Genomic DNA, 25,455 nt, shown 5'->3' with positions numbered 1-25,455 from the left:
GGGTCCTTTAGTTTTGCAGATTTTTTTTTTCAATTTTGGCTGCAAATTTTTTTTTTTTTGCTTTTTACTTTCATTGTTTCATTTTCTAACCAATAAACATAGGTTGTTGTCCTTCTGTGAAAAGAAATCACAGCAACATCTGCTTCTGATTGCAGCTGTGATTCACTTCAATTCAGTTCAACAAATATGCCTGCTATGAAAACAAAGACAATAAAAATTCAGGGCCCTACCCTCTAGGAGTTTGCAATTTAGAAGGGAAGTAAGGTATATGAGTAATTAAATATAATACAAGTTAAAGGAAAAAATTACATAACTTGGATCAAACAAAAATAAAGAGGCATGCAAGATTAGGGAGGAAGAAGTTCCCTTTTATTTTAAGCAGTCTGGGAAGTCTTTATGGAGGATATGGCCTCTAAGCTGGGCCTAAAAGAAAGGAAGAATTTCTACAAGTGATGATGTAGAAAATATCCCTTCTGCAGACTGACAGGCATAGTCAATGCTCTTAAGTGGGAGAGACCAGTACAAACTCAAGAAATGTCTAATGATTTAGTTTTACTAGAATGTTAAGTCAGTTAAGGGGCCTAGTATGAATTAATGCTGGAAAAATAGGTTGGAGTCAGATCATGGAGAGCTCTGAATGTTAGAGCCAGGAGCTTATATATTTTAAATAATAATAATAATCATTTTTATTTAAAGTTTTGAATTCTACATTCTATCTCTTCTTCCCTCCTTCCCTTCCCATTCCCTGAGGCAGTAAGCAATCAGATATAGATTATATATGTGCGATTATGTAAAACATTATCATATTAGTCATTTTGTATAAGAAAACTTAAATAAAAGAAAAATGAAAGAAAGTGAAAAATAGAATGCTTCAGTCTGTGTTCAATCAATATCAGTTCTTTCTTTGGAAGTAGATAATATGCTTTATCATTAGTCCTTTGGAATTGTCTTGTATCATTGTATTATTGAGAATAGTTGTCATTCACAGTTCTTCCTCAAATATTGCTGTCTGTGCACAATGTTCTCTTGGTTCTAATCGCTTCACTATACATCAGTTCATATAACTCTTTCCAGACCTTTCTGAAATAGTCCTGTTTGTCATTTATTATAACACAATAATATTCCATCACAATTATATACAACAGTTTATTTAGCCATTCCCCAGTTGATGGGCATTCCTTTGATTTCTAATTCTTAGCCACCACAAAAGAGCTGCTATAGAAATATTTTTGTATAAATCTTTTTCTCTTCTTTGGGATGTCTTGGGATATAAACCTAGCAGTGGTATTGCTGGATCAAAGGGTATGCGCAGTTTTATAGCCCTTTGCAAATTACTCTCCAGAATGGTTAGATCAGTTCACAACTCTACCAACAGTGGATTAGCATCCCAGTTTTCCTGCATCCCCTCCAACATTCAATATTTTCCTTTTCTGTTATATTTTCCACTCTGATAGGTATGAGATGACATCCCAGAGTTCTTTTAATTTGCATTTCAAAGAACTTACATTTTAACGTCAAGTAAGAGTGAGACAATGAAGATTCCTGAACTGTGTATGATGTGCTCAGAATAGTGGATGCTTGTCCTTCACTACCATTACCAATACAAGCCATGTTAGTATCTAGATTCAGTAGAGGAGAATTAACCAAAGAACATGAAAACAAGAAGAAGCTTCTAAAAATCTGTCTGCTAAGAGAAACTAGGTGAGCTAGGAAAAAGTTCACAGTTGCTGTTAATTAAATTCTGCTTAATACATCCTCATAGATAACTGCTATGGGCCACTTTTCTTTATGTGGTGGCTTTACCAGGAAGCTGCTAGCTGCCCAATCAGTGCCCATCTCCTTTAATAAAGGAGAAAGACTGCTATAAATGGAGTCTAACTCAATAGTCATCAACTGAGCCTCCATTGAGTGAATTAAATGGGCAAGTTTCCATGAATGTTGGCCCTAAGAGGTATGAAAAAGAATGACAAAGAACTGAAAAAGCTCATTTCCAGGGAATATAGAGAGCAAGGGGAATTTTGAAGTGACCTGCAGCAAGTACTTATAAATATAATGTTAGTAGTTGATGTATATTTTTCCGAAAGCATCTTATCATTATCTCATTTGACCCTTACAACTACCCTATGAAGTAGGTATTACAGGTCTACTATTATATTATTATCTCCATTCTACAGATTCGGAAACTGAACTTGAGATAGTTTAAGCAATTTTCTCATGGTTACATAACTAGCAAGTTTAGAGACAAGATTCAAACCCATGTCTCTCTTAATTCCAAGTTAAGGGTCCTTCCACCACACCATGCTGCCTACCAAGTATATGCCAATGACAAGTAATAGCTATATGTGGCAATATGGTATAGTGAATAGAGCATTGGGCTTGGAGTCAAGAAGACTTTAATACTCACTCAGATACTAGTTGCATGATCCTGAAGTAATCTTGAAGGTATTTCTAAAGATTGTTAATTTCTGGTCAACAAAGTGAAAGCATTGGGTACACACGTTATAGGTCCATCCTTGGACTCAGTTTGCTCCTCCTCTATAAACTAAGGAGATTGGATTTGATGGTCTCTTGAGTCCCTTCCAGCTCCAAAGTTATGATCTCATATTCCCCTATCTATGTAAAATTCACACCTGTCTCTCTCTCTCTCTTAGTGAAGAATGTGAAAAGGTTGGCAGAACATCTCTCCTCTCTTGTGGTTATCATTGAGAATGAGGTTATGTGAAAGCACAGAAGTGATTAAAAGTTAAAAAAATTAAAGAATGATGATTGAAAAAGGCAGAAGAGACACCTATTAAAAGGTTGGAGATTGGAATAATGTGACAGAAAGGAAAAAGAAGGAAAATCATTGAGCTCTTGATGTGAAGTTATAGGTTCATCTAAGTCATAAAGGTACTTCCAATAGAGGAATGAACTATACTTTCTTAGAAAAAAGCAACATCTTGTGCTACAAGCAATGATGATGTGAATCCATAGGCATTATCAAGAAAGCAGTTTTGTCCAGAGGAAGGATCAGAGAAAGGAGATACAAATAGTGATAGTTGATAGCACCCTGCTAAGAGTATCCTCTATATAACCATCAAAATAGCAAAAAATAAAAAGACCTGCTGTTTACTCAGGATCCATATCCAGTATATGATAGAGAGCTTCCTAATCATTACTGCCCCCTTCTGGTGAGTTATGTGAATAAAAATGTGGCAGCAGTAACTCAAAAGGCATTTCTAGGGATTATGAAATCCAGGGAATGTATAAACATTAGTGATAGATCTTTCAGTGTTGCTGATTGAAGGTTGGAACTTCAGAAAAGAGAGACAGATTTGAGGGAAAGATATATCTAAGATTGGGATTTGTCTTCGTGGATGATGGTTTAAACTATAGGAATGGCAAGCCCTTAGCCAGGGAAGGAGTACACCTAACAGTAATTGATTCCTTGGAGATCTAAGCAAAAGGAGTTTAAATGAAAAAAGAAAGGGGAGGGGGAAACTATTAGCATCTATCTGCCAAGCTGCATATCACAAAAAGAAAGCAGTAGAGCAAAACAGTATCATCTTAGCAGACAGTATCCAAGAAAAGAGATAATAATAAAATCCACAGCAAAATACAAATAGCAAATCATTGCTAATAAACAAATAAATTAAAGATCCCAATTCAAGCAGGAAAATTTAACCTCATAGGTGTCAACACCAATACTTCATAGCATGGGATTCATGCCAGGAATATGTCTATGAAAGGGTATGATTTGTTCAAAAGGAATAGAGTAGAAAAAAAGGTTTCACAATAAGCACAATAAAAGCATTATATAAATGTAAGGAAATCCAAGAACTGACTGTCATAAGCATGATGGGAGCATTTAGACAAAAATTAAAAGATGATTTTTATGCAGTTTAATTCTACAAGCATCTAGTGAATGCCTGCTCTAGGCAGTCTAATATTACTAATTCTTCAAAAAGATGAGGAAACCTGTGATTCTAGACTTGATTTTGACAAAAAGAGATGAATTGGTTGATGAAGCAGAAATGATGGGAAGAACCTTGGAAGGAACTGATCACTAAATTTTAGAACTCATGATTAAAAAGTCATGTGAAATCTGAAATGAACCATATTTTGGGGGGTGGTTGGATTTTAAAGGATTCAGAGAAAGGATGGGTTGAACCCTGTTTCTTAAAATTATTTGAGAAAGTTAGTTCAAGAGGAATGGGAAGATCTCCAGAATGAAATTCCATAGGTACAAACAAAAAGAAGTCACTGTGTCTATATAGGGAATTGATTACAGTATGATAGATTTAGCACTGAAAGTGATCTTAGAAGCCATCTAGTTGAGCTAAGACTTAGATATATGGAGGACTTTTTGACTTTAAAGATTGTCAGACACTGAAATGGATTTTCAGAAAATCTAATGAAATATTCTTCTCCAAGGCTACTTAAAAATAAAGCACTTACTATGTGCAATGCCGTAGGGATATTTTATTTTGCATTTCTGTAATAGTCTCTCTTTGTAAAATACAATTTAACTAGATAACTTGAACAGCAGCGGTGACCCTGGTTCACCTCCAGACAATCAATACTCATGCAAAGGAAGGTGTCAGCATGTTCAGTAGCTGAGGAACCTGTGATCTACATTAACTTTGGGAGACAGTGGAGATAAAAAGAAAACACTCACCAGCATCCCCTTAATCAGATCAGCCTTTTAAATAATCCGGTGTAAGCTTTTAAGCAATATTTAACAGTATTTCATAATTAAGGTCAGCATTTCAAAATAAGTAAGCACACTCCCATAAGAAACTTTTCAGTTCAGTTCATTAGATATTTACTAAGTGTTATAAAAGGGGTCCTTTTCCTTTTTTGTGAGTGCCATTGACCTCTCACAGTCTGGTGTGAAGCCTATGATTCTCTTCTCAGAGCAGTGTTTTTAAATGCACAAAATAAAATAAACAGGATCAAAAGAAATCAATTACATTGAAAAACAGTTATAATTTTTTTTTATTTACAATACCATGTTAAGAATCAGTGCCCTAAATATTATGAAAGAAACAAAGATGAATAAGAAATGACTACCTCCTCTCAGGGAGATTACAATCTAGTTGAGGAGCTCCATCTTTCAATATTTGTAAAAAGGGCTTTCCAGTATTTTACCAATACTCTAAGATCCACTATGACTCCATCATTATTTTTCCTACTGGGACATAGCACCTGAGGGGATAGTAGACAGACTACAATACAAAATAAAAGATTTATTGTGATTGGAAGAGTTCTGGATCACGATTCAGAAGGATTCTGAGTTGAATCCCAGCTCTGCTATTTACTACCTTTGTTATTTTGTTTAATCTCTCTGGGCCTCAGTTTCCTCGTTTGTAAAATTAAAGAGTAGGACTAGATGGATGTTGATTCTTCATACCTTGATTTGTTATAGCCTTAGGAGATGGAGAAAGTTCTATTGTACATCTTAAGAGGAAGAGGGCACTGGGGAGGGGAAGTTTCTTGGAGAGGTCCCAGATGTTCTGTCAAGTGCATATAATTTTTTTTAAAAAACAAGGTTTTTCAGGTCATAAGTTTTTTGTACTTGTCTCTTTAAATCTGCCTCTGGCTACAATATATTCAGGTATAATTTTGCTGAAATCTCTGACTTTGTCTAAGACTGAGATCCTTTAGAAATTGTCTGGAGTTACTCATCACCAAATTAATATTTATTTCTCCAGTTAGTTTGTTCTCATCTGTTCTGGGAGGTGAGGGTGACTTGCATCTATGTAGTATGACTTAAAGCTCTGGAAGGCCCTATCCTATAATAACCTCAAGACCAGACTTGTTTGGACACCCCTGCCTGCCTAGTCAAGAAGTAGTCCATGAATTCTTATCTGGATGGCATATGTTTGGTCCTCTGCATCCTGTTGTCTGGTACCAATTAGTACTTACATCATAGTCCTTATATCCTGTTGTTTGACAGTAGCAAGATTTGATTTACTTATATACGAATCCAGATGCCCAGAACAAAGAGGCAAAAGAGCTGTCCTGTCTTCATTGTCCTAGAGATCATTGGATGTGCCAGATAATGACCTAATATGGAGCAGGCATGGGGAATATGAAACCCTGAAATGAAGGGCTCCTTGCAAACTGGACACTCACTACCATAAGCAATGATCTGGAACCTCATAAGCATCTCTCCCTTAATGAGATTTCAATTCAGGTAGGTGAATAAAGGGGGATTGGATCAGTGATCTTCAACCTTTATGGAAGTGGAGTCCTCATACCTAGACAAGTCTCCTTCAAACCCTGGAGTCAGAAATTCTAGGGTGGAGGGGCAACTACTGGATTGATGGGGTTTGAATGCCTGTGTATCTTTTATTTTCTGTATTCATTAAGTGATTTAACCATTATGGAAAGTACGCTAAATACTTCTCCCCTTTAGAAATGATACCATTTAATTCAATGTGAGCCCTGTCTTCTCTCACTGTTTTTATCTTAAAACCCCTTGACATAATTTTGCACTGTCTCAGCTGAGGACCTTGCTTCATACATCCCTGGGGAAAATAACCTGACACCATACACTGAGGACCCTCTTCTTCCTTCCTCCTCATTTCCCATCATTCAGATATCTTCCCTTCCTTTTCCCCTTCACCAATGTCTCACATGAAAAGGTGGTCCTTTTGTCAAGGCAAACCCTTCTACATGCCAAGTGCTCCAATTCTATCCCATCTTCTCCAGCAGATGACCTCCATGGCCATCACTACTTTCTTAATACTCTTCAATCTCTTCCTGTCAGTGCCCACTTCTCTGCTGCCTATAAATACTCTAGTCCCCTTACATCCTTAAAAAACTCCTCTCTTGCTCTGTTCATCCCCAAGAGTAAATATCTTTCCTTCTCCTCTCGTTTGTGGAAAACTCCTTGAGAAAGTTGTATACATTTGCTGCCTGCACTTCCTCTCTGCAATCTGGTCTTTCTCATCTTCTAGCTCTTTATTTCCTTTCATATACTCTATGATCCAGGTACACTTGCGCCTCACCCTCCATCTCCTGATTCTACTCTCTGCCCCTTCACTTGCCATCACCCACACCTGGAATGTTGTTCCTTTCCTCTGCCTCCTGGTTCCCTGACATCTTTCAGGAAGCAGTTCAAATCCTACCCTTTACATAAATCTTATCCCAATCCTCCCTTTCTCCCCTTCCCCCTACAATGTTAATACCTTCTCCTTCATATTTATAATGTATATACCTTACAGGTATAATTTTTTTTCCTGTTGTCTCCCCAGTTAGAATGTGAGATCTTTGAAGGCAGGGTGTGGGCTTTTTTCCCCTTTCTTTGTATCCCCAGTGATTAGCAGTTAGGATATCATAAGCCCAAAGTAAATTCTTGTTGACTCACTCATTTACTCAGTCACTGGTTACGTCATACTCATCTGAATAGATACAGATATTTCCCAGGAGGCTTTGAAATGTTCTAAAGCTTGATGTAACCGGTATGATATCATCCTTAAACACCTTGCCATCCATAGAAAATCCCTCTACAACTTAGTCCTAAATCTTCCTAATTTCAGTAGTACAAGTGCCTTCAGTGAGCAGATGTCTCCTTATTTTGTGCTTTCACTGATATTTATAATCAGAGGGGCAAAACAAAATAATCTGTTGTGTCTTTCAGTAAATCTTGAAGAATTTTGTTATATGGATTGCAGATTTACCATTGGAAAAGAGCTTTAAGGTGATATTTTATCCCAGCCAATCAAATTTTTCTAATCATAATAAAAACAACAAGATTCTGCATGCTTTTTAGTCAATCTTTTTCAGTCATTTTCAGTCATGTTTAACTCTTCATGACCCCATTTAGGGTCTTCTTGGCAAGGACTGAGGCAGACAGGGCTGAGTAACTTGTTCAGGGCCACACAGCTAGTAAGTGTTTGAGGCCAGATTTGAACTCAGGAAGATGAGTCCTCCTGATTTAAAACCCAACACTCTGTCCACTGGGTCATCTAACTGACACTTTCAATCAATAGTGTGATAATAAAAGTGTGACCTGTTAAGGAAGATCACTTGCAAAAGTCTGCCTGTTTCATACTAATGAGCTCACTGAGGATCCCCTTAGCATGTGTGTAAATTATTCTCATAAAAATTATATATAGAGTAGGAGTTGTTGATATTCTCTCGGTCTCCTTTTTTAAATTAATAAATTATCTTGTCCTCTTTCAGCTACCCTGTAAATAGATTTTTCAGTGCCCTCAAAATTATGTTAACTCTAGCTCCTCTCTGTACACTTGGTCTAATTCACCTGTTTTTGCTATCTTTTCTCTTTAGTGACATTCTGCCTTCCTCTAAAAGTACTTTCAGGACTATGTTGCTAGAATCCATGTGATATAGTTCTAGCATCCTTGATGATGAAATGAGTTATAAATATCTCTGCAGATCTTTTCCCTTTTTCTTCTGTTTGCTCAAATCCTTCCATTTTCATCTTTAATAGACTTCAGGATGACTGTGCTTAGTTGCAGCTCCTGCTAAGCCTCCTTTTAGATGGTTTTACCCTCTATTGCTTCTCTGTTTTATGAAGTGATAGTGTTCATAATATTCTTTCTTTATAAGATTTCATAAATGAGTTTTTGTCTTTGATCTTTCTCTACTTGGCAAGTACCAAGGTGGGGGGAGGTCTATGACTTGTGAGTAAAATTAAATCTTAGCTCAAGCAAGGAAAGAAATCTTTTACCCAAAAACTCTACTTGTAGTGGTCTCTAGAGGTGTAGGTATTGGGATTCAAGGGACATGTTGGGGTGTCAATATTCTCTACATTCACGTGTCTCTGGGGGTTCCCATTTTTCTATTCAGTCCTTGGCTTGTCTCTTCTCATTTCCCGTCTTCTCCCTCTTTAGCGGTCTTCTTGGGTTCTCTCTACCAATGAAGAGTCATATTTCTCTTCATATATACAACATACAGAATGTCCTTCAGAGAATTGTTCTTCAGGGAGCCACCCAACTGCCCCACTCCCCCCTGGGCAGGGGTAAGCCTCTATCACTCCCCTGAGCTGAAGCTTTTTTGCACTTTCTTGCAAAAAACCAGCTGGAATAACACATAACTGCAGCATGAATACAACATCAGCATTTTAAACAACAAAGCTGATTTTCCTGGTGTCCTAGGTAACCAACCTACAAAAAGAACACAAATGTTCATTGATAGTACGAGCAATAGACATGGCACTTAAGGAAGCATCATCTTAGACAGCCCTTCAGTGACAATATGACTAAAATACACGAAAGACATAGTTCAGGAACCTCTCGAGAGTACTTTCCTGTCTAAAGTATATAGCAAATAATCATAAATGCCAATGCAAACAAAGCATGGCTAGCTAACAAAACAAAGCTAACTAGCTGTAATAACAATACTTATCCATAGGCCTATTTAATGTATACAGCGTGACTATTAACTTTAGCATATCACAGAGAAGCCGTGAACAATGTTTATGTGCTACAGCATAAACATAACATAGGATATAGTCAAATCAACACAGAAAAAAAACCCAATAAGTAAGTACACTCAAATGTGCAGTAATTTTAACTTGTGCAGCAATAAATACATGCAGCTAGAAGCCAGGCACACCTCTGTTGAGCCAGCCTCCCCTATCCTCACAGTCTAAGGACACCTTACTTCCCTCCCCGGATTCTGTGATCTAGTGATGGTTGCCTCCTTAATTTTCCTCACACCGGACAGCCTGTCTCTGGACTCTGCATTTTCTCTGGCTGTTCCTGCATGCCTACAATGCTCCCCCTCCTCATCTCCATCTCCTGGCCCACCGACTTCCTTCAAGTCTCAGCTAAAATTCCACTATCTTCAACAAGCCTTTCCTTACCTCCCTTAATCTTAGTGCATTCCCTGTGAAGAAGCCAAATGAAACATGACACATTATTTCCTTTGTTCGTAGTTCTTTTTGTGTTCTCTTTGCCTTTAAACTGTGAGTCCCTTGAGAGTGGGTCCTATTGTTAGCCTTTCTTTGTATCTCCAGCTCTTAGCACAATACTCAGCACATAGTAGGAGCTTGGTAAATGCTTGTTGACCTGTTCACTTGTCCCTTGAATACACAGGTAACTATTTCTTCAGATCACCTACAATAACACAAGTAAGTGACTGTTCTGATGGGTTTAGCTGGTTAATCACAGACCAATTTCTGTTCCTGTTCTTCAGTCAGTAGCCAATACAGGCTGATCATTAGTATTGTGGCGATTAAAAATTTATGGGGTCTGGAGCAGCTAGGTGGCACAGTGTATAGAGCACCGGCCCTGGATTCAGGAGGACCTGAGTTCAAATCTGGCCTCAGACACTTAACAATTACTAGCTGTGTGACCCTGGGCAAGTCACTTAACCCCAATTGCCTCACAAAAAAAAATTATGGGGTCATAAACAGCTAGGTGGCACAGTAGATAAAGCACCTGCCCTGGATTCAGGAGAACCTGAGTTCAAATCTGACACTTGACACTAGCTATGTGACCCTGGGAAAGTCCCTTAACCCTAATTGCCCCACCCCACCCCCCAAAAAAATTATGGGGTTGCCCTATAATTGTCCAAGGTTTTAGGGAAAATGATCTGGGGTTTTTAATATATTTATTACTTAGAAATTAAAGGCTACTGCACCAGTTTGGGGGCATTAAGCATTTATTAAAGCATATTAAATATTAGTAAACATAGAGAGCACATGGCTCAGAAAGATCAGAAGCCCTATATACCTAGGATAGAGGGAGAAGAGAGAGAGCAGCGTGATCCAAGCTAATTGGCAGTTAACATTCAAGTCCATTGATTGACATAACTTGAGGGTGGTCTTAGGTTAGTTAACTCCCTTTAGTTAGTTAGGAAGGTCAATCTACGTTTCCTTTGAAATTCTCCTGACTCTGGGATGGTCCTGCAAAAGCAGCAAGAGTTCCTGTTGGAGGGGGCATCTCTGAGTCCCCAAAACACCCTATTATCAATAATTTTCTCACAGTATCCTTATAGGCTTATTTATCTAGACCTAAGCTGACAGCAAGGACAGTTTGGTGGCTCTCTGTGCATTTCTCCTGTGTAGGTTGTATCTATGATAATAATAGTATTATGTAGTACTTTAAGGTTTGCAAAGAGCTTTACAAATATCTCATTTTATCTTCACAACAACCCTAAAAGGTAGGGGCCATTACTATTGCCATTTTAAAGATAGGGAAACTGAGGAAGTTAGTGGTTAAGTGCCCTGACCATGGGGTAGACAGCTAGTAAGCAGATTTCAACTCAGATCCTTTTGACTCTAGGCCTCTAGAGTAGCAATTCCAGAAAAGAAAGGCATTGCCTCTGGGTTTAGTTTCCTTGCCCTATATATGTATGGTGTCCTACAGCCTTGGGTACAGTCGTTGCTAGACACTCCAAAGTGTCCTGGCACTCGGGAGTCTTGTCTTTTTCCATATATACAGCATTCAGTGTCACGGTGTCCTTCAGGGAAATATCCAAGTCCATCTGCGGTTATCTTGAGCACTACAATACAAAATTATCAGATATACCACCAAATGATTTTTCATGTTTCCTTTGAGCACACAGTAAAACTCTTTCTGACACTTCCTTTGTTTTTGTCTCCAAGGAGAACCTGAGAGGCATTCTTCAATTTAGTTTCAACTTGCTTCTTTTATTCTGTTTTGATTTATAGTAAGAATGTCAAGATTGATATGACCTTCCAGGACAGGATTTATTAACCTGGGGTCCACAGACTCCCAAGGGGTTTATAAATAGACCTAAGGAGATCTGGAAAGTTATTTTTTAAATATATTTTGATAACTGTATTTCAATAAAAATTATTTTCCTTTGTAAATCTGTGTGTTTTATTTCTACATTTAAAAACAGGATTTTTAGAAGGGGTCCACAGACTTCATTTACCAGACTGACAAAGTGGTCCAGGATACATTTTGGAGTAGATATCTATTTATTGGTAATTAGACAAGGAGTTCACATTTAGGGCATTAGCAGTCCAATGATTTTTTTTTTTTTTTTGGTGAGGCAATGGGGGTTAAGTGACTTGCCCAGGGTCACACAGCTAGTAAGTGTCAAGTGTCTGAAGCCAGATTTGAACTCAGGTACTCCTGAATTCAAGGCCAGTGCCTTATCCACTGCGCCACCTACCTGCCCCTTGAAATTTTAAAGATAGTCCAAAAGTTGCGAATCTTAATCCTCTCTGGCCCCTTTTCAACCACTCTGGCACTCTCATTGAAGAAATCAGTGGGAACCACGCAGGACTAAAGGCCATTAATATCTTTCTTTGTTTCATGGGTCTCTCTGACCAAAGAATTCACCACATATCCTCTATCCCACTCTACCCTGCCCCTTCCTGGTAATCAGCCTCTCCTTATTTAGCTAGGCTTGTCTTCAAAAAGCATTACCAAAATCATTCTTGAAATTTTTCCATTGGGGGCAGCTAGGTGGTGCAGTGGATAAAGCACTGGCCCTGGATTCAGAAGTACCTGAGTTCAGATCCAGCCTTAGACACTTGACACTTACTAGCTGTGTGACCCTGGGCAAGTCACTTAACCCTCATTGCCCCACCAAAAAAAAATATAAATCTTTCCATCATCTTAAGACCTGCCCAGGCCATATAACTAGACCTTCAGGATTCCAGATTTACCTTCTTACTATGAAAAGGGCCTTGATGGAAGACAAGGCCAACTAATGTTCTGAAAACATGATCCTCATGATATAGACCTCTCCTTTATCTTAGCTAATATCTATGAAACCATACGTTTAAGAATAAAACAGAGTCACAAATTCACAAATCTAGAACTGGAAGGGGCCTTGGAGGACACATACTCTAACCCCCTCATTTTTCAGATGAGGAAATAGATGCCCAGAGAGGCAGTGACATGTCAAAAAGCCTACAACTAGTAGGCCAAAGAGCAACTGTCCTCTTGCATATTTTCCACAAGAAGATGAAAAATGCAAGACATTATATCTACCCTCTGAGAGCTATATGAGGCAAGGCATTTGCATATAAAAGGATCACTAGCAATAGGAGGTCATATATTATGTGTCAAATGAGAGGTACAATGAAAGATGTCATCCTTTGATGTGATGATAAGAGCAACTGAATTTTTCCTTGAGAGATGTTAATGGGGAGTCTTTATTTATCTTCTCCCTAAAGTTGAGTTTTCCAAGTTGTTGGGTTTTTTTTTCCTTCCTTGGCCTCTAACCCATTCCTGCTGCCAAAATAGCAAGGCTAGGTAGAGGAGAAGTGACTCTTTTTTTAATCTCCATTTCCCCATCCTTACCATGTTATATTCCGGAAAACAGCATCACTCCAGTTCCCATTGCCAAGAGCATGTTTCCCAGCTCTTCTCTCTCCCTTTCTCTCTCCTTTTCTCTCTCTCTCTCTCTCTCTCTCTCTCTCTCTCTCTCTCTCTCTCTCTCCTTCTCCGTCCCTCCCTCCCTCCCTCTCTCCCTTTCCCCCTTTCCCTCTCCCTCTCTCCCTCTCTCCCTCTCTCCCTCTCTCTCAGACTAAACACTTGAAAGCATGTGTTGGGCCTAAAGATAGGTAATACTTTGAATGTTAATGATATAAAAAGCCAAAGGGAACCACATTTGGCAAGGTTCCTAAAATAAAGACCATGTTTCCAGTACTGTAGGCAAAGTGTTTTCTGTCTCAAAACCAAATATTGGACACTTCATCAATCTAGCTTAACCCCCATTGACAAGAGCAAGTGCCAGAAACCATCGAGGAAGGAAGTCATTTGCTAAGTCCAGGGATGGATAAATGGATAAATCAAAGCCATTTTTGAGTTACCCAGGCAAAACAATACTTTGACCTCCAGTCTCAAGGAGATCCATCAGTAGCCGCAGGTGAAATGAGAGCATCCAGTTGTCAAGGTTGAAACAGGGATGTAATCCCCGCAGGAAGACTTGATTCCAGAGCAAGATAACCACACACTCTGTTAAAAGTTTCTCTTGTTTTTTTTTTCTTCTTTTCCCACAGCTTGATCATTACTCTTCAGTGAGCTACAGTCTGCCAAGTTCATCTGACACGCTGTTCAATTCTCCTAAGTCTCTCTTTCTAGGAAAAGTGATAGGTAAGCCTTCTGTTTGTTTAAGAAATTTTATAAACATTAAGAATAAAATGATGGTTATAGACAAAGCTTACAAAACTGAATTTGGATTTAAAAAATGATACGTTCCCTCTCTCTGAGACTAGAAAAACACATCTTTTCCACATGAGAAAATGGAGTAAGTCCTGCATGGTGTGCCCCATGGTACAAAAGAAAAGATATGTTATGACCTCGTTGGTTGTATTTGCTCCATGATGCTCCTCTCCTTTCTTTAGCCAGTAGTAGACTAGATTTGGGCTTGTAATAGAAGATTCCGGGTCAAAAAGTTCTGTACTGGAAAAAATGTGGAATTTCTGCTCTTTTCCTCAGGGTAGCAGAATGTTTTTACCATTTTTGCCATGACCTATTTTGTTTCCTTTTGAGTCATTTGAAAGGGAGACAAGATGGAGTGGACTCTAAGCTTTTTGTAAATCAGCAGCCAAAAAATGTGAACATAGTCTTGGGCATGACTAGGAAGAGGAAGATGATCAGGCAAGAATACAGCAGGGCCAGCGTACCACATCTGGAAATAGCATGTTCAGTTCTGGGTAAATATAAAGAATCATGATAAAGTGGAAGGTGTCCAGCAGAGGACAACTAAGATGATAAAAGGTCTTCATCATGCCACATGAGGATCAGGTAAAGGAAACTAGGAAATAAACTGGGGAGGGGGCACATGGTAGCTCTCTTCAAGTATTTAAAGGGCTATTTTGTGCTTGGCCCCAGGAGGCAGAATGACACAGTGACAGAAGCTGGATTTGAATATTCCTAACTCCAGGCCCAATGCTCTACCTACTTCACCAACATTTGAGACATATTTAGCAAAATAAATCAAAATATGGTAAAACAGATAGTATAAATTTTTAGTTCTCCAAGTCAGTCTGTGACTCATAGGGAGTTTGACACCATTGCAATAGAGGAGATTCTTATTTTCTTGTTCATAGGATTGGACTAAATGAACTCTGAGGTGCCTTCCTAAATCTGCAATTTTCGTAATTCTATGAAAATAGTGTCCCCAAAGTCTTAGTGCAGTTTTAAGTTTTCATGAGCTTAAAAACGACTATAGGGGCAGCTAGGTGGCACAGTGGGTAGAGCACTGGCCCTGGATTCAGGAGGACCTGAGTTCAAATCCGGCCTCAGACACTTAACACTTACTAGCTGTGTGACTCTGGGCAAGTCACTTAACCCCAATTGCCTCACAAAAAAAAAAAAAAAACCAACAACAACAACAAAAAAAAACCGGCTATATAAGCTAGTTTGATAAGGTTTAAGCTACACCAAGACTTTTGAGATACCATGTATTACCTCAATAATGGTTTAAAATAGGGGGAATATTTTGAGAACTATATAATAATGGCCAATAAGTTAAATTGAATCCCCATTCAGTAGCTCTTTGTTTGAATGTATGTGGTTTATCTCTAAGTTGTATACCTCCTTTATGACCTTTGCTTTGCTGGTGCCTATAAGAAAACTTTATCCCCCTCTACTCTAATTTTTTAAAGTTTCACCTATTTGGTAATAATCAAAAGGAAACAAATCTATAAAAATTGGAGCAAAATAGCTCTTTCCCCAAAAAAAGATTGTTCATTTAAGGGTGACTCTACTCCCAAAGAGGGGTCTGGTAATGCCAGTGTTAAAATGTAAATGACGAGTCTTAAGCATTTTGAAAGGCTTATTAGAAGCCAGTGAGGATTACCCTCACTATGTTAATAGGATCCCTTGAATCCCTGAATAAGGGTGATGATAAAGAGAAGTTTCCTGGGCTGAGAAAAGAGAAGCCCAACCTGGACCAAGTAGGGAGACAAAGAACAGGGGAAAACAACGTGAGAGAGCAGCCTAAGACAGGGGCAAGGAAGGACCTTCACAGCAGATCCAAAGTGCATTGGCTGAGAATAAGTCCTGTTTCACAATCCAGAGAGAGGAGACAGAGAGAAACCATGATCTCTGCAGAAAGAAGGAAGGAGACAAGTTAGTCGGAGATGAAAGCAGCCATGCTCACACAGTGATTTCAATCAGAAGTCATTTAGGAATAAACTTGGGGCCTCAGTAGGAAATAACTTCACTCTTTTAAAAAATAAAAGGGATTCTAGTGTAGAAATACAATTAGCCCTTCCACATTGCCACTATCCCCATCCCGGGTATCGATATATCACAGGTCAGCATAAGAAATTAACTGGGAATTTTGGGGGCAGTTTTGTGGAAGCCTCAGACAACACATATACAACACAGAAAAAGTTTAGAAACTCCGAAATGTATAAAATGTATGTATAGGATTGTATAATACCAATCCAAATTTGAAAATAAGGTACTGCAAACACCCCATAAAAGAAAAAAATTTAGACTTCTCTGGTATAGAGGGAGGGCCAAAAAATTTTATGCAGATTTTCCAGCCATACCCTAATTCCCCCCCCCCACCATGTGGAAGAGATAACTGTAGCTTGCATTAGCTATGAAAATAATAATGCTACAAGAAAAAAATGCTAACCAAGAATCACCCTCTAAAGAAACTTATCACTTAAAAAGGAATCATAATGGGATTTGACTAGAAGGGACTGACTGTTTGGTATTTTAAATCTGTGTAAAGCACATTGATTAATATGAACCATATCTGTGTTCAGCCTTAACAGTATAGGCTGAATTTCCTTCCCATCGTAATAAAATTTAGTTGTGTACTTAAACTAGTTGCGTATGTCAGATTAAGTTGACATGGAAGAAAAGGAAACCACAGATGAAGTCAGAGAGCATGATGCAGTGAAAGGTCAACAGTTTGTAGGGTGGTGAGCTGAGTTGTTTATAGAGAAATCATCCTCCCCTTTTTCTCTTGGGTGGTAGCCATGAAGAGGAAACCTGAGATCTGACATCAGATGAGATGAGATCCTGAAGCCCCATTTCATCTCATAAATAAATGAAAGTACAAAAGCACAGCTATCAGGGGTCAAGATAAAAATGGAAAAGAATCCTATGAAAAATGGCTACATCACTGTATTTATGTACTTCCATTGCTTTCTTTTAAAGAAACCTTTCTCTCCTGTGGTCATCTTGCCCAAAGAAGATTGATATTGAAAACTTTCAATGGTATAACTGCCATTCCTTAGTGCTGGGGAAGGGGAGCATCACATCCCTCTCCTCCTAGGCCCCAGATCCTGACCCAAACACAGCCTTTGCATATAGTCCTAAGGTTTCCTAGCAAGCATCCCAACAAGGAGCCATTCCCCCAGGGCAAAGAAAGAGGGCATGGAGGGGAATCTGCCACTCTCAAACCCCCAGTGTTTGTTGAAGGGCACAGTGGTGGCTCTAGCTACTTCTATTGTTTGTTTGTCTTTTAAGTATGGGAAAGAACATAGTGTCTGCCAGAAACTCTGCTGTTCAACTAGTTCCAGGAGAAACTACATTAAAAATCCAGTAGTGAACAAGCAGTTTGGTTGCAGAGGCAATCACAAAGTCATGTAATTCACCTCAAGACTCTAGTGATGTATAATAATGACATTCAGGGTGAAGATGGATAGTGCATTTGCTGGCTGAAGTACTCATCATTACAGATGCCATGAATGCAAAGTAGTCTCCCCATCAGGACAGAATAAAAAAAAGGTTGAGAGAACCTCTCTTTGTGCTCTGGCTTAGTAGAGAGAATAAAGGATTCCTAAACAGAAGGAATAAATAATCTAAGAAGGATACCAGAAATTAAAAAGAGATTCCACCACCCCCCCACAACCAAGAAAGTAAATGGGAACAAAAACCAACATTAGGTTGATAAATTTAAGGATAGCGCACAAAGGAGAAGGAGTTAGCAAGCATGGTATAATGGGAAAGATTACTGCATTAAATGCCAAGAGATATGAGTTCTAGTCTCTATTCTGTCACTAACTAACTAGGTGTCTCTAAGCAACTAACGCAATCTCTCTGCCTCCAGTTTTATTTATTGTAAGAGGAGGTCGATAGTATAGTGGATAGCTATACTTGGAATCAAGAAGACCTGAGTTGTGATTAAAATAGCTGCATATATGTTTTTAGAGAAGAACCGTACTCAGGAATCTATTTTCATATTTAACAAACCTCATTATGAAGAAATCCTCTATGTGTTACTTTAAACTTCTCTTATTACAGATTGAGTTTATTCACTTTTGTTTAGTGAAGACAAAGAGTAAGATCTTAGGACTCGTGATAGCTCTATTAAAATTATACTTCACCTACAAAAAAAAAAAAAAAGACCTGAGTCAAAATCCTGCCCCAGATACTTCCTAGCTGTGTGACCTTGGACACTCTTGGTCTCAGTTTCTTCTTCTGTAAAATGGAGATAATAATCGCAAGGTTGTGAGGATATAAGATAACATTTACATTTAGGTGGTGAGACGGCACCCGAGATAAAGTGCTGAGCCAGGAATCAGGAGGACTTGTTCAGATCCAGCCTCTGACACTTACTAGCTGTGTAGCCCTGACTTTCTATTTGGCACCAATTCCCAACTGTAAAATAGAGATGATGACAGCACCCGCCTCACAGGGTTGTTGTAAGGATCAAATGAGATATAAAATCATCTCAGAACCTAGCACAATTCCTGGCACAGAGTATGAACCATATAAATGCTTATTCTCTTCCTCCCTTCTCTGTTCTCCCTGGTTTCCAAATCTTAGAGCACTATAGAAATGTCAGCTATTATAGTTGTCACCATTTTCAATGAAGTCGTCAGCTGAGAGTCTCTCCGATGTGGCTTTTTGCTCAAAATTCTAACTCTCTGTGAGATATACACAGTACATCCTAATTTCAATACATCTATCAGAGCTGCTCATTATATCCTTAAGGAAAGGATGGAGAAATGTGAGCTGGCTAATAGTAATTGATCAACCAGTCAGTCAGCAATCACGAGTACTAGAAACACAAAGACAGAAATAAAACAAACTGTTGTCAAGCAGTTTACCTTCTAACAGGGGGAGATAATACATAATTGCTCAGAAAATGAATTTGGAATAATTTGGGATGAATGACTCTAGAAATTGGGAGGATCAGGGAAGATTGCGTGTAAAAGATAGGGCTTGAACTAAATGTTAGAGAATTTGATGGATCTATAAAGAAGAGGTGAAGAGGGAGGGCATTCTGGGTCATGGAGAAGAGAGAGGGAGTGTCAAGGGTGAAGAATAGCAAAAAGGCTGGTGCAAGTAATGGACACGTTGTGGTATATTGTGGTTTTTAAAGGACTTCATATGCTTTATGCTATGGTCTTGATAGTAAATTTACTGCAATTAAGTGAACTTGCAATATAATGACTACTAAAGATTATTGACTACTAAATTGATCTCAATTATGAAGGAGGTTTTCAGTCACCTGCCACAGAGCTCCATCTTGGTCCTGTCCTGTTAAGCTTTATCCTTCTGGACAAGTAAATAAAAAGAAATGCTTATTTGTTTTTAGGGGTTTGTTTGTGGTTTTAGTTTTGGTTTGTTTGGTGTTGTGTTGTGTGTTTTTTTCAGGGAAATGAGGGTTAAGTGACTTGCCCAGGGTCACACAGCTAGTAAGTGTCAAGTGTCTGAGGCCAGATTTGAACTCAGGTCCTCCTGAATCCAGGGCTGGTGCTTTATCCACTGTGCCACCTAGCTGCCCCCAAAAGAAATACTTATTACAGTTGAAAGTTATACAAATTTTGAAAGAAAAGCTAATATAGTAAGTAACTAAATAAGTAGCTAATATAGTAAGTAACTAAATCAACGTCTAAACAGGTCTAGACAGTATGGACCAGTGAACCCAATCTAATGAGATGACATTTTTTAGTAATAAATTATCATTCTTCCACTTAAGTTCACAATATCAGCAGCACCCAGGTGCAGAAGGACAAAGTCCTGACAGGAGTCATCAGGCAGGGAGGGGCTTGGTAAAGTGAGGGAAACATGTGGATTATAATTGATTGTGATAAAAAATCATCCATGTAGCATGGTCATCAAAAATGTCAGTGTAATTTCAGGCAAAATTAATAGAAATGTGGGGCTAGATCAGAAGATATGATAGTTTCACTGCAATGTGCATGGATTAGGCAGCATTTGGTAAATTGCATTCCTTTCCAAGTGGTAAATTTTAATAATTACTATTTCTGCATAGCATTTTTAAGTTCTACAAAGCACTTTCCTCAAAACCTTCCTGTAAGATAGCTAATGGTTATTATCATCTTCATTTTACAAAAAAAGGAAACTGAAGATCAGAGAGATTAAGTTACCTGCCCAATTGCATAGCTAGAAAATGTCAGAGTTGGCATTTGAGCCTAAGACTTCTGACTATGTGACAGATGTCCTTTCTACATCATCACTTGGATATTGACACACTGGAGCATGTCAAGAGGAAGGCACATGGGATGACTGAAAGATCTAGGAATCATGCAATATAAAGAATTGTGAACAAATGAATGGCATTTATTTTGGAAGAAAAATAACTTGAGAAGAACACAGTAATACTTCAGATATTTGAAGGGCTATCAATCAGAATAGAAAATAAACATATTCTATGTAAATCTAGAGAATAGAATGAAACCCCATAAGGAAAAGTTATATAGAATTATTGTTAAAAAATATCTTCCTAATAATAGAGCTATCCAAAAGGGAAATGATATGCACTTGGGGGCAGTGCTCTGCCCCTCACTTCGAGTATTGTAATTGAGGATGGGTAAACATTTACCATGTATATTTTAAGGGTAATGAATACACTGAATGAAGGAAATACTATATGGACACAAGTTAAGAGTTTATGATTCTTGGTCATTTTCTTCTTCACCCAAGTAAAGAATTCTTAATTTAATTAGGGAAGGCACTGAAGTCCCTTCTAGAAAAAGCCAATTGTTTAGCATAAAGGGGATGATAATCAAGTTAAAAATTCTTGATATTTTACATATGTATTTAGATTGCTCACCTCTGACATAGGCATACTCCAGAGAACAGGTGATGATTCAGAAGGTACTATCAAGAACACAATTTTTTCCTCTGCTAGTGACTCAGGTTGTTCTCAATCATATCCCATTGGCTTTCTCCATTCATGAAGACATTAGGACTTTTGGCAACATAGCTAAGCACTCAAGATCCCTCATAAGAACATTCATGGAAGAATTAAAATAGGTCAACAAATGCAAAGACATAAGCCCTTAGGAACATTTGGTACCCAGAGCCAAACTCACGTAGGCCACTGTGATGAGGTCTTACCTTCCTCTATCTCTCCCCACCTTCTATACTATTACAGGGATTCTAAATCTGGAGTTCATAGAATTTTTAAAAATCATAACAATATTTCAGTATAATTTATTTCCTCTGTAAGCCTGGATATTTTATTTTATTCAAGTAATAACCTTATTCTGAAAAGGGGTCTATAATTTTCACTAGACCACTAATGCTTCTTAATGCAGTGTGAAGAGAGCTGGTTTCCAAAAATCCACAGCGAAAACTCTGCTTATTATATGTGCTAGCTGAACATAGCTTCAGCATGAAAGAAAGGCTTATGCCCTTTTCTGGAATATCAGTCATAGATGCTATCTTCCTGCTTCCACAAATCAGTTGTCTTTCCTTTTCTGCTAAAAATGTGTGTGTATGTACACTAACAGCATATATTTGTGTATAAATACACATGTATTTGTATATATACACATATCTTACATAGAAATATATTACATTATTCTAAAATTCATTGTATTTAGTAATCACTTTTTGATTAGCAATATTCATCCTACTTGGGGATCTGCCTTTAATACACTTCCTTTATTCTGTCAGTCTATTCTAACTATTCATTTATTTGTTGTTGTTATTACAGTAAATTATGAATACCATCTAAAACAAAGACAAAGGTTCTTCTGAGTCGGTGTGAGAAACTATATGTGGAGAGACTGGTTTATTGATATAATTTAATTGTTCCCTTGTGGACTGTTGTCATTGATCAACTTCCCTTTATAGTTATTAGTGAAGATTTCAAGAGGGGGCCTGTGGGAGAAGTCAAGATTAACTGTCTTTCATTTTTATTGAATGTAGCCTGAAAAGCATACTGATGCCAGGATATACCCAGATATGCCAAAGTGCCATTATGCATTCTAGGTCAAAGGTCCACAAGTAACCACTCATGTTAGGAATGATAAGTGATACAGAGCTCCTCTTTGCTATATCACCTAGAATTTTCTATTTTGTTGGGGGTCTCCTAATGCATCAGGAAATGGAGGCATTAGCACCATTGTTTTCTTGTGTTTCTATGTAGCTAAAAACATAGAACATAAGATCTCAGAAGAGTCAGTGGTGAACATAAGGAAAATGAAAAGATATGATTAGTATAAATAGACTACAGTATGAGGATGTATATAGGATTGGGGGAAGGGAAAGGTAGTATTAAAGAAAAAAAAAAGAAAAAAGAAACAAATTTTTTTAAAAAAGAATGTAAAGGACATGTATGTATGTATGACCTGAAAATTGTTTGGGTGGGCCATGAAGCTAGAGTGTGAGGTAGCGGAGATATAGCTGGAGTGCTACCCTAGTAACATCCTCCCCCACTTCTCAACCACCATATATCAAAAGAATCAGAGAAAGTCTTCCAGTGCCCATGCTGTGGGTCTGTGATGAAGGATTTATGAAGAAATATACACAAGAATTAAATAGGATGAAAAGGTCTGGAGGGGTTGTAATGATCCCTGTTTGAAAGGAGTTACCTCACTGAAGAGATCTTGGGTCCAGATGATGGTGGTGGTGGTGTCAGTGGCATTTAAATAACACTTTCAGACTTAGAATAACACTCATAGCCTTTATATAATGTTTTAAGGTTGATGACATGCTCATTTGGTCCTCCCAACAACAATGTCAGAGAGGTGCTATTCCCACTTTATACATGGGGAAACTGAAACTGAGAGATGTCAAATGGTCAGCTAAGGATCACACAGCTGGCAAGTGTATGAAGCAGTGTTCAAACTCAGGTCTTCTGGGCTCAAAGTTCAACATTCTATCTTCTAAAGCCACCTCACTTCCCAAGAGTAGATTGAAATTGACAAGGAGTTGGGGCGGGGGGAAGGAAGTAGATTGTTTTATTGATGCAAAACCAAGCATTTATTTGTAAGTATCTAACCAGATCTAAGAATGACAAGTAGAATCATTATTCATTCCACTTAAAATGTTCAGTGTGAAAAAGGCAGAATAGAAAGATAATTAAGCAGTAAAGCTTTAGGGAATGGAGTATTCTGTTTAACTGAGAATTAACTAGAAAATCTTTCTATGTTCATATAAATGTAAATGAACATTTTCTGCCTTAGTACATTATAGTGAACATATGAAAACTGGATCTCCTCTGATAATTCAGGATACTACTGGGCTTCAGGACCTTCATTAAGTAAAGCAGTCATGACAGGACCTTGCCTTGAGCACTATAGACACTTGGCAAATATGTGCTCAAATTGAACTTTTGTTGTTTATGTACACATTGCTATAATTATAAGAGGCAGAAGACATAGGATGGTGGGTTGGATATTAAACCCTTAGAAGTTTTTAAGTAAATCTCTGTTCAATATCAGCTCATTTCTTTGTGATTTGTCTTTTTTCTCCTAAGAGCTATTTGTAGGGGAGGAGGGGAATCTACTTAATATTTCCAGTTAGTTAGATTCTATCTAATTAAGATGTTACACTTTTTCCTTTTTTTCTCCTTATTTGAGACGATGAAAAACAGAAATGGAAATCTTTGTAAGCAGTGCTGGGAAAAAATAGCATTTTGTGTCCTCTGGAAAGGTCTACGTTTTTCTCTTGTCTAGGAAATATTTATAACTATATCATTTTAAGCTCAGCTAACATAAGACTTTATATGTTAGGAAGTCTATTTAGAAACATTTTAGTCATTGTACCCTGACTTTTGTTAATTTTTTTTTTAATTGCATGATTTAAATATTCATTCCTAAATAACTCACCAGCTGCTATTCTTTTATTTGTGATGTCACAATCCTTGCCAGCTGGTGAGTTATTTAGCAATGGAGGATGTTTGCAGACCCTGTGTTCTGAACATTCTAGAAAATAGAAACTCTATAAGGTCTTAGGAAGGATCTTTCAGGATGGAAAAGCTTCAGCTTCCAGTCTCAGCAATAGATTGTGTCTATTCTCTCAAACCAACCCAGCTCAGGAAGGAGATACCACCAGAAAGGTGGGTCACAGACCAATAACTTTCTTTGACTGTGGTAGCCCACGAGAATGTTCCATTATTTTTGCCCTTCCTTTCCAAAATTGGGCTCTTTTCATTAACACAGAGAAACCTCATAATTAAGCTTTTGGTTATTTCAGTTTTTTCAATTAACAAGCATTTATTTGCTCTTCCTCCCTGCTTCTCTCCCTAAAATAATAAAAACCTCAAAGTCAAAACCCTCAAAACAAATTTGAAGAGTCAAGCAAAACAAACTAAAGTGAGCAGGGCCAGTCTGAGTTCTGGCTTGCTATTAGTGTTCATTGTCACTGGGTCAAGAGAGCTTGGAACCTGGAGCAGGAACCCATAGTCCACTTTTCCATTCTTTGTCTTTTTGTACTTTTTCAAGCAACAAGTGTGTGTGTGTGTGTGTGTGTCAGCTCTTGGAGATTGGGAATAGGTACTAAGCATCTGATTTCATTGGTAGAGAGAATTCTCGGGTAAGGAAACTCCCTCTACCAATGAAGGTATAGCATCTCCTCTGCAGCTTAGAATTGCAGACAGGTGCCTAGAATACTGAGAAGTTGAGGTCACACAGCCTAAATGTGTCAAAGAAAAGACTTGCACCCAGGGCTAACTGTCTTTGAGGGCTAGCTCCCTATTTATTATACCAGACTGCCTCTCTTTCCAAATAAGCAACTTATTATTTGACTTTAAAATTGAGATTTCCCTTTAATGAAGCTCATAGAAGCAGATGGTAGCCATTTTTAAACTCCCAATAATGTAGTAAGGATATACAGGTATGACTATCACCACCATGACTGAATTAAAATAGCTTATTCTAAACCCAAAGATCCAAGCTTTTGGAACAAAAACTCATTATTTGACAAAAACTTCTGGGAAAACTGGAAATAGTATGGCAGAAACTAGGTATAGACCAACATCTCACACTGTATACTAAAATAAGGTCAAAATGGGTACATCATTTACACATAAAGGATGATAACATAAGCAAATTAAAGGAGTATGGAAGCATTTATCTGTCAGATTTATGGACGGGAAGCTAGGTTGCTCAGTGGATAAAGCACTGGCCCTGGATTCAGGAGGACCTGAGTTCAAATCCAACCTCAGACACTTAACACTAGTTGTATGACCCTGGGTAAGTCACATAACCCTCATTGCCCCACCCCCCAAAAACAAAATAAACAAACAGATTTTTGGACAGGGGAGGAATTTAGGACCAAAGAAGATATAAAGAATAAAATTAAATGTAAAAAAGATCATTTTGATTATATAAAATTAAAAAGC

General features: G+C 38.0%; 1 protein-coding gene across 1 annotated transcript in view; it reads left to right on the top strand.

Annotated features, from left to right (window-relative positions):
- The window catches only part of CNTNAP2 (contactin associated protein 2), a 2,668,322-nt gene that overhangs the window by 2,514,975 nt on the left and 127,892 nt on the right, over positions 1-25,455 (top strand). Inside the window, exon 21 of the mRNA XM_043968036.1 lies at positions 13,940-14,033. Coding sequence (XP_043823971.1) covers positions 13,940-14,033 — 94 coding nt within the window. The remainder of the gene's footprint in view (positions 1-13,939; positions 14,034-25,455) is intronic.

The sequence above is a fragment of the Dromiciops gliroides genome, chromosome 5, assembly GCF_019393635.1.
Source record: "Dromiciops gliroides isolate mDroGli1 chromosome 5, mDroGli1.pri, whole genome shotgun sequence".
Lineage (NCBI taxonomy): Eukaryota > Metazoa > Chordata > Mammalia > Microbiotheria > Microbiotheriidae > Dromiciops > Dromiciops gliroides.
Note: the sequence above shows the minus strand (reverse complement) of the source record. Positions and strands in the feature narration are given on the sequence as shown.